The 10708-nt window shown below is 33.8% G+C and overlaps 2 protein-coding genes across 2 annotated transcripts; both read left to right on the top strand.

The window, feature by feature from the left end:
- Positions 1-1866: 1866 nt before the first annotated feature.
- LOC132637946 (uncharacterized) lies at positions 1867-3444 on the top strand. The gene is made up of 3 exons (XM_060354954.1): positions 1867-2249; positions 2351-2904; positions 3077-3444. Exons 1-3 carry the CDS (start codon positions 1867-1869, stop codon positions 3442-3444), a joined length of 1305 nt encoding a protein of 434 aa, XP_060210937.1.
- Positions 3445-3480: 36 nt separating this feature from the next.
- Positions 3481-4268, top strand: LOC132637947 (uncharacterized). Its single transcript, XM_060354955.1, has 2 exons — positions 3481-3687; positions 3843-4268. The coding sequence occupies exons 1-2, from the start codon at positions 3481-3483 to the stop codon at positions 4266-4268; spliced, it is 633 nt and encodes a 210-aa protein (XP_060210938.1).
- Positions 4269-10708: the final 6440 nt, after the last annotated feature.

Genomic DNA, 10708 nt, shown 5'->3' on the forward strand with positions numbered 1-10708 from the left:
TGGGCTTGCCACGCAATTTTAAATTTGCCAAGACAGTAAATTTCGAATACAGAGTTGTTATAAAAAAGAACGGAGCCATCTTTTATGGTTCAACATTTTCAGCTCCCTCTTCTTTTGTTTAGTAACACAAAAACAAGTTATTCAAGGCACCAATTAAGAAGATACTATCAATTAAAGGTCATAAACGTACCTTAAAAAAAAAAAAAAAAAAAAACTAATAAAGGTACCTAAGTAATTTTCCGTGGTTGTTGCTGACTTAAACTTCGTACTGGTTTTGACGCAATTTAGCCAATAATAAAATGTCACGTATCACAGTTGTTCTGGTACGTGTCCCTTTCCCCTTCTTACTCCTAGATTTTGAGATTTCCTTCTGAAAATATTCCTCCGCCAAAAATAGCTTCAACTTAGGCTTTTTTTAAAAAAAAAAAAAATTTAAATATCCACTTACCAAATCAAGAAAGAATTAATTTTATCTAGATCTGCCCTTATTAAGTATTAAGTGACCAAATCCTAATATCTATTTACTTAAGGATAGTTTAGTCAAATTACTTATTTTTGTTTACAACTGGAGTAGTGTTTTCTTAAGGGTATGCAAATGACTAGGTGAACACTCTTTTTGAACGGGAGGGAGTAATAATTTAATACAGTGTTTTAAAAGGCGGGGGCGTAAGGTAAAGCGTTTTACGTATGCCTCAGTGAGGCGTAAGCCCCGTGAGTGTTTTTAATTTCTAGTATTTTATAAAATAATATAATTACAATAAATATTTTTAGATTGATAAAATTGCATAAAGATTTGAAGAAAACTATAAATAATTGAAATATATATATATATATATATATATATAGATGTGCTCCATCCCCACAAAAAAAAAAACTAATCAAAACAATTTATTATACGCTACTTACTAGCACAAGTGACTGTTCGTTACAACTTACAAGATAAAGTATTGAGAAAGTCTTTGACTTTTATATTTAATGTTTCGGTTCCTTTTTAAAACATTTGAGTAAATACTAGTTGACTTTTGAGAATTTTGACATTATATTAAGAAATTATTTCACAAATTTCGTTTTAATTTAAAGAAGTTTTTTGGGCTTACGGCCCAACACATATTTAAAAGTGAAACTTACACAAATAGCTACCTTTTAATAGACTCTAACAAGTTATAGCTATAAGTTGAATATTTACTTTTCGTAGCTGGTTTTTGATATATTTCAGAAGATTCTCGGCTGGCTGCAATATAGTGAAATACACTGATATATAGAACGACTGTTGAGTAAAAAACGACTATATTTATGGCAATAAGGATCTTTTCCAAATTAAATGTTAATTTGTATTTATGGTTCCATGACTCACGCAAACCTCATGAGGTTCCATTACAGCTAACGTCTGTTAATCAAATTAACTCCATTCAAATACTTTTTGAATTCAAAAAACAAAATCAGCATCTTATCTTTCCCAAAAAATAGCTATAGTTCCTTTTTTTTTTTCCGACAATCTGCTTTGCGATAATACAACAATAGTTCCTTTCTTTCTTTTGTTTTTCAACAATCTGGTTTGCGATAATACAGCAAAATCTTTTTTTTTTTCCAACAATCTGATTGGAGATATGTTGTTCTAGTATCGCTGTATTTGTAATGATATAAATGGCCACCGTAACCGCTTTGATCCGACATTATGGTTTTTGGAACGATCAAAATTGTTACGTTAACTACAAAATAGATGCAGTTGTATTCAGTGATTAGTGCAAATACGATGAACTGGTTGCTACGATTTCAACTCAACTTGGTCTGGATAGTTGCAGAAACAAAATCTCAATAAAATATGTTGTTGAGGGGGATACTTAACCAATGGAAATACACAACGATATGGGAGTTAGGGTGTGTGTTGAGCTTAAGAGGGAAAAAAGTGTTTTGGGGATGTATCCATTGTGCGTTAGTATTACAGATAATGATGTTGAGGAGATTGCAACTGGTGAGTGTGTTTTTAGAGACGATGTGCTTCAACTTGGATACGATGATAATTTGGAGTATATGGCTGCGTATGATTCGAATGAATTTGATCTGTCAAATTGTGGAAAGGCTGTTGTATTTTTAGATGAGGACAACAAATTGATTATTTCCAACGCAGAACAGAAGGACATTTTTGTAAATCAAATTTACAAGGATAAGGATACATTGAAATTGGTAATGGCGAATTATGCTATCCGAGAACGATTCAACTTCAAAACTGAGAGATCAAATGCTATAAGGTATGTGCTTTCCATATTCTAACTCTGCGGGAGATAATAAATGCATTACAAACTACTCGTTACTGAGAATGACTTCATAATGATATGTGTTTTTTTTTTAGCTATACAATCGTATGTATGTCACCTGAATGTGAATGGAAATTACGAGCGTCAAGTGTTGAAAAATCTGAACTGTTCAGAATTAGGTATTTCCATGACGAACAGACATGCCCTTTGAAGGACAAGGTATATTCACAGAGGCAAGCAACAAGTTGGTTTATTGGGGAATCGGTTGTTAAGCCGAAAATAGCGAACCACAAGAGGAAAGTCAGCCCTGGGGATATAATGGACGACGTAAAAAATGAATTCGGCGTAGATGTTTCTTACATGCTGGCCTGGAGAGCTAGAGAAAAAGCTATGCATGATTTGAGGGGGGATCCTGCTGCTTCATACAATAAATTTCCGGCATATGTGTATATCCTAGATAAAACATATCCTGGATCATATGTTAAAATGCATAAATCATGTGAAACTGAGTTCCTGTATTTCTTTGTTGCACTCAAAGCATTCATAAAGGGATTCGAGTGTTGTAGATCAATAGTGATAGTGGATGGTGCACACCTTAAAAACACGTATAATGGTACATTTGTATCCGCAAGTACTTTGGATGGTGCAAGTATGTGTATTCCTGTGCGTTTAATTTCAATAATATAAACTGAAAATACATTATATATACCGAAATATACTGTGAAATATAGATTACATTACTCTTGTCTAGACTTTAAATATAGACTGTTAAAAATACACAGTTTATGGATTAACTTTTTACAATGCAAATGTATATACAGGTAATATTCTACCACTGGCATATGGTTTCATAGATTCGGAAAATGATAAGTCCTGGACTTGGTTCTTTGAGCAGTTCAAGCAAGCTTATGGTATTAGGGATAACATGTGTGTCGTATCCGACAGACACGAAAGCATAATCAAAGCGGTGTATCGGGTGTATCCTACTGTTCCTCATTTGGCCTGCATATGGCATTTGTGGAAAAATGTGACTAAGAAATACAAGTCGAATGATGAAGTATTGAGTCCTGTGTTTTATTCACTCGCCAAAGCATACACACAGGATGAGTTCAATAAAATGATGGAAAAGATTGAGAATGTTGATATACGAGTAAAGGAATATTTGAATGATGCTGGAAGGGAGAAATAGTCTAGGCTATATTCACCTATTAATAGAGGTTGGACGATGACTTCGAATATAGCGGAATGTATTAATGGAAAACTGGTAGCGGCTAGAGAGTTGCATGTATTTGATTTCCTTGAAGAAGTTAGGAGGATGTTTGGGAGATTGAATTGCACAAATAGGAAAAATGGTACATACACATTCTCATCACTTTCGAGACGATACCAAGAAATGCTCTCAATGAACGAGTATAAATTGTTACGCATGAGGGTAAGTTTTTTCTTGATGATAAAACTGGTTTGTTTATATCTCAGTGTATACTTCTGTGTATTTTTCTATATTTTGTTGTATTTAGCTAACTGCCTTTTAAGTTTATGGAAACTGACATGCAATGTATTTTGTTGTTGAATGTGCATGTTTCTTAGGTTGAAGCATCAACTGAATATGTTTATACGGTTAATGATGGACCGCGACGTTTCATAATTGATTTGAAGAGGAAAACTTGCAGTTGCAGGATGTTTCAAATGGACGAAATACCATGTTCACATGCCCGGGCTGTATTAAAGAGTAAAAATCTAACGGCTGATGCATATTGCTCAGAATTATTCAAGCCAAATACAGTGGTGAATACGTATGATGTGCCGATTGATCCACTTCCCGACGAGAGTGAGTGGAATGTTCCAACACACATATTGGATGAGGTTGTTCTGCCAAAAAAGAAAAGGGATAAGCCATTAATGGAGTTGATGATTGGTAAACGTAGGAATGCTTGTAGTACATGTGGACGTCTTGGTCATAACAGGCGTTCGTGTGGTAATGAGCCACTTAAGAAGAAGAAAATAAATGTCTAGTCTTTATTTATGTTTTATTTCTAGGACAGTTGTCCGATGATGTTTTAAAAAAAAAATCAGATCTATTCCATCTTAAATTCATTTTTTTTTCTGTGATGTATTTCACTGGTGTTATGTCATAGAATTGAGCTGATTTGTTCAATAATAAAATTACAATGAAATTAACTTGAAAAACATTGGTCAATACTTGTGCCTCAATAAATGACTTTATATGTGCAATGATAGTTGTGGGAATACATTTGATTCATACAGAACAAATTGGCCGAATTATTATACAAAGGGAAAACATTCAGCAGTTTTGTAATTTTTTTATATTTCTTTGTATTTCATTGTATTTCAATTTATTTCCTTGTATGTCATAGTGTCATTGTTGGGGAATACATTTTAAAGAACACTTGTGAACTTATGAACCAGATGACTTTTATTGCAATATATATGACATGGTTGTTGCATTTCTGGTTTTCCAAAAAAGAAGCTTACCAGATATACAATGAATAAGGAAATGTATTGCGTACTTATAACAAACAAACACGAAATGACTGCAGACAACATACGAGTGTATTTAATAATATCCAAGAACACTAGACAAAAGACAACACCATAGTCGTTGTATTCTAAAAGAAAAACATACTGTCTAAAAATAATATTAACTGATCCAAACACTAATGTTCAACATCAAAAATACATGAAAAAATGTCTTGAACTAAACAACATCTAATCTACCCCAACATCTACTCTACGTCATCTACTATATTCACTGCATCGTAATCAACTATAGGCCTGACTGGTCTTGCTGGTTGCTCGTTATCACTTTCTGCATTCTGGTTTGCCTTTCCCCAAGCATAGTCGCAAAAAAGTGCACCATATCTCTGACGGTGAAACTTTGCATCAATATTGACTGGAATGCCTTCACCCGCGCTCAAGAATTCAGCAAAAGCTGCCACATATACACCACAATCCCTGAAACCAAATGAACAAAAAATTATTTGTGCTTTAGGAAAATTTTAGAAGAAGAACAATGTTATTGAATCTGTATTTCAAAGATAAAAAAACAAAAAAAAACATACATGCTTCCAGATGGTTGTTGTGGGGTGATTCTGAAAATCTATATCCTTCTTATTTTCATAAAAACCGGACATTTGTAGATGATGTGGCACAAGGGCAGTCATCATGTTCACTTCTCTCCTAACGACGGCATCATGCCCTGCAGCTCTATATGAGTCGTACACATACAGACATCTGCGCAAAAATCATAAACAAATATAAGAAAACAACAAAAAGAAATATTATAGAAGTGTATTTCATTATTTCTATAGCGTATGTTTAATAACAAATACACACCTGTCAATGAATGATATAACCACTAAAATCCAGTGATTTTCCTCTTTCACATTGACAGGGATTAATACGTTGTCAACTGTATGCCATGGTACATTACCTATCAACCTGTACCCATTTATGTACTCACATACGTCAGATTCCTTGCTAGCAACACTTGTGGATGATTCCGGATTTTTTCAAGCATGGTAAATCTCTGTGATTACGGTATGTAGTATACAGCTGACGGTGGTATATTTATATGTGCTGTTATCTTCATATTTGCCTTTCTTACGGAGGTAATAAAAAATAACATCAAGATGCTGCAAATAAAATATAGGGGCAGTCAATAATCTCAGTTGTTACTTCATCAAAAATACACTGAAATATATTGAAAAAATATAGTAAAACTACTGAAAAAAACAGAAGCATATCACAGTAGGAATATAAAAAAACAGAAGCATATAACAGAATGTTATTACAAAAAAAAAAAAAAAAACAGTACGAAAGTTACATATGGTAAAATATAGTGAAATATAGGATAAGATTCATTGACATACACATTTCCAAAAACACAGTCAAATGAAAGTGTGATCAATCAGTAAAGTCGATATGTGGAATACATCGAAAATATATGATATAGACAGTGAAATACATGAAGAAAAAACAGTGAAAATTAGGAAGATTTAACGAAATAGATCGTAAAATAAACATTGAAACATGCAAATGGAAAAAGGAAATTCTGTAAAAAAAAACGAACCTCATCATTCCAAAGTCTCCCTTCCATTGATAACAAGTAGAACCAGTTTTTGTCTTTAACAAGTGTGACGCCTAACTTGAGTGACATATCGGCGTCTTCAGGATCCACTAATTCCTTATTTTTTCTATAGTGGTTTTCATTGTCTCTTCTATATATCAACAGACAAAAAAGAAACATATGATTAGAAATCTTGTATAAAAAACATTTTCATATTTTAAAGAAATGTAATCTTAAAAAAACTTACTTTTTATCATGCCTTAATAACAGACCCTTCTTGAGCCAAATTTCATATTCTTGAAAATACGCCGTGTCCGCAGGGGCATTTATTGAATGTTCTACAAAGGGGTGCTTCTTTTCAATTTTGATAGGGACAAAAGACCTTGCAGAAGATCCTGTTGAGCTGTAATTTGGCATGAAAGGGGACACAGTGTATTTGCTAGGTTTCCTATCTCGCACAATGCTTGGGTGGACAATCATTCGGCGTTCAGTATTTTCGATTGAAGGTCGTGCTATTTCAGCAGCTGAACCTTGCCCCGTTGTTGGTTGTACTCCAAGTTGGCTGGGTAATTCATCATCAGGAATTAACCATTGAGAATTTGGTACAACGTTCTCAACTTTGCTGCTCTGAGGGGTCGTAAACATGTAGGGATCAGCTTCATCATTAACTTGTATCGCAGGGGGACCAAGTGGAATCACGGTGGCAAGAGGACACTGGATTAGCAACTCTGCTATCATTTGCTCTGATGCACTAAAATCTGCATTATCATTTACCCCACTTTGTTGCACTGTCGGAACCGGCACATGTGTATGCACAATGACTGCCTCGCCCTATACCAGTTATAAACATTCAGTGAAACAATAAAATACAAATTCAAAATGAATTAAAAACATCACCGGGATATACAATAAAAAAATCAGTGTAGTGTTCATTGCACAGTAAGTACACTGGAATACAAGAATGAGTTATAAAACAGTGAAATATAATTTGAAGTATAAAAACTCGGGTTAGAAATATAGTGAAATACACTGGAAAGTGTTAGAGATGCAGTGAAATATACTAAAAAAAGTTACAGTGAAATTCAGTAGAATACAAGAAAAAATGTTGTGACAAGTGAACTATACACTGAAATATAGTAAGAACAATTAGAGATATAGTGAAATATATCGTCAAATATACTAAAAAAGATTAGATATACAGTGAAATGTACAAATTAGTGATAGAAATACAGTGAGATATACTAAACTTGTTATGTGAATACAAGAAAACATGTGTGTACCACATCCTTTCACAGAACCAACAATGGGATTCTGAAGAAAAAAAAAAAAGCAAATTTTGTTCTTAGGTACCTGTGGTTGTGTTGGCTTCGGGGGTGTTTCACCGCTACCTTGAATCTCTTCAGTTGAAACCCTTAAAGTATCCCCACTTTGTGTAGTTCAGCGCATTCCAACACCAGAAACATCGCCAGTTAACATTGTGCTTGCCAACTTCATATTTTTTTTCCAATAATATATATTATTGTTAGTTCCTATATGTATAACAAAACAAATTAAAAAAAGTACATATTGTTAAAGGGTAGTTTTTACCTTATTTTCATCGATACCATCTTTGACAGTTGATGTCTCTTTGGTATATTATTGTTCTTGATTGAATTCATGCGAGTATTGTATGCCAACCTCGTATTGATTTACCGGAGCTTCACTATCGGCAGCCTTAGAAATATATTTAAATGTTATTCGTAAAAGTATGGGAACAGTTTTCATTCAAAAATCTGTATGTTAATAAACTCAATTTTATTTTGGATTTACCTTTTCTGATGTTTGATTTCCCTTTATTGCCTCAACAACCTTTTTGAAGTTGTCATCGATGCACTTGCGAATATCATCCATGGACTTGCGAATATCATCCATGGACTTGTTAAGCTCAGTAAACTGAGCAGATACCTACGTATTTTTGACAGAACAATACGTCAAAATTTTCAAAACCCTTAACAAAGCAAAAAATTACAAAAAAAAATAAAAAATGAGAACAACACACTTACATCGTTCTTAAAAGCTTGAAACTCCTGTCTGAGCAATTTTACCTCATCAGTTTTGGTGGCTGTTTGGACAACACGATGCCTTGATGTCGAAGCGTCCTTCGATGTTGTGAGTGGTTCGTTCCGGGCTGGTTGTTTCCTAACAGTAGAATCTGTAACTGAAACCCGTCTGCGTTTCTTATGAGGCGGTGAATCAGATACGGCAGACCGCTGTTGCTGTTTACCCCTTACATTGAGTGGTGGTGTGATACTGAAGTCATCATATTCATCATCAACCATCTCGTTGCCTTCGGCAACTTCAACTCCGTCTGTTAAGTTGGGGATAGCTTGTGAAATAACAGGAGGCAAATTAGGTCGTTCCAACTCAGCAGTGGCTGGAACAACATCATCAAACGTACAAATCTGTGAATAAAAAAATTAGAAACAGTGAGATATACATTAAGTACATAAAAAGAAATTGACTGAAATATATTTGTATGGATACATATAATGGTGTCAAAAATCATATATGGAAACATTTATGATATTTGGAGGCTGTAATGAGAAAAGCAGTGATATAGAGGACAGAGTCGATGAAAAATATAGTGAAATACATATGATTACCCCCTCTGAAAAGGTGATGATCTACATTACAGTAAAAAAGATTGAGAAATATACTGAAATACAATAAATGTATATGAAAATACAAGTGATATACATTTAAGTACATCAAAGGAAATTGACTGAAATATATTTGTGTAGATACATATAATGGTTTCAAAAATAATATATGGAAAAATTTATGATATTTGGGGCCTACAATGAGAAAAACAGTGATATAGAGGTCTGAGTCGATGAAAAATATAGTGAAATACAATAAATGTATATGAAAATACAAGTGATATACATTTAAGTACATCAAAGGAAATTGACTGAAATATATTTGTGTAGATACATATAATGGTTTCAAAAATAATATATGGAAACATTTATGATATTTGGGGGCTACAATGAGAAAAACAGTGATATAGAGGTCTGAGTCGATGAAAAATATAGTGAAATACATATGATTACCCTCCTGAAAAAGTGATGATCTACATTAGAGTAAAATAGAGTGCGAAATATACTGAAATACAATAAATATATAGGGAAAAACACAAGTGATATGCAATGGGATGCAAATGAATAAAACTTTGATTCAAACACAGTTAGAAAAAAAGAAGGAATGCATGCGTAAAATTTACCGGGTGTATGTCATCTCTAAACATGCCTTCCATCAAAGTATCAAATTTCGGTCTTTCTTCAACATTCCGCCAATTCAATATTCTTGGAATTAAATTCCCGACTTAATTGCAATATTTGATGGGACTTTTGAACAAGATTCATACAGCCAAACTTGCATGGCAATTGGCATTCCGTGAATCCTATAATATTGCTTGAAGTCGGCATATTTCTGACTGATGCTTGTAACCAACTCTTTGAAGGACTCTTTGCCCCAAGGATAATCAACATATCTCCCATCCTCTACAACGTCAAAATGTATCCTAGGTATGTTCGATCGAACAGGCTCACCGCAGAATACGAATGTATTTATAAAATACAATATGGCCATCTTGACCGCGTCCTCGCCTTTGTCCTCCCAATCTGTATTGTTGAAACACTCAATCAGCTGCCCCCTTTTGATGTGATCAGATGTTCCACCCAAATAATCATCCATAAGCCTATTTTTTTTCGTCTTATCGTATACAAACTCATTTGCGTCTGAGGCACAATTCAATCCAGTGATTAGTGCAAATTCTCTAATGCTAAAACGCAATACTTTTCCATTTATTTCAAATGTAAAGCACTCGTATGTACTTCCCTTAAGCTCTTTAACCATGAAGCACCTGAACAACTGTGCTTGTACATCCATATGCTGCATTCTGAGATATTTCCCAAAAATAGAGTCTGCAAACTTGTCCATCTGACCAACCCCCTTTAGTTTACCCCTAATGTCACTGATTACATTGACGTTCGTGTATCTTTGCATAGATGGGGCCACAGCAGGCTGCTTCGTGACAAAAAATCTAGAATCCTGGACCAAAAGACATGTAAAACACAGTCAATTTTCCCTACGAAACTAAGATACAAAAATTTAAAAACAAGAAATCACAACTACAAATAAACACAACTGCTAAAGTCTTAAAATCTATAACAAACATGCTGTATTTTTGACATTGACTGAAATACACTGAAATATAATGAACAATTATACTAATAGAATGTCCAACCCAGATTAAAAACAAAAATATAACAAAACTTAAAAACATAACTACCAGTTGGTAAAATGTATATAACAAATTGAAAAA

This window comes from Lycium barbarum, chromosome 4, assembly GCF_019175385.1.
Source record: "Lycium barbarum isolate Lr01 chromosome 4, ASM1917538v2, whole genome shotgun sequence".
Taxonomy (NCBI): Eukaryota; Viridiplantae; Streptophyta; class Magnoliopsida; order Solanales; family Solanaceae; genus Lycium; species Lycium barbarum.

Bases quoted from the DNA above. Each gene is read 5' to 3' on its own strand.
- LOC132637946 (XM_060354954.1), top strand. From the start codon at position 1,867: ATGGGAGTTAGGGTGTGTGTTGAGCTTAAGAGGGAAAAAAGTGTTTTG. The intron at 2,250-2,350 runs GTATGTGCTTTC...TTTTTTTTTTAG, and splicing joins GAGAGATCAAATGCTATAAG to CTATACAATCGTATGTATGT. The intron at 2,905-3,076 runs GTATGTGTATTC...ATGTATATACAG, and splicing joins AAGTACTTTGGATGGTGCAA to GTAATATTCTACCACTGGCA.
- LOC132637947 (XM_060354955.1), top strand. From the start codon at position 3,481: ATGACTTCGAATATAGCGGAATGTATTAATGGAAAACTGGTAGCGGCT. The intron at 3,688-3,842 runs GTAAGTTTTTTC...CATGTTTCTTAG, and splicing joins ATAAATTGTTACGCATGAGG to GTTGAAGCATCAACTGAATA.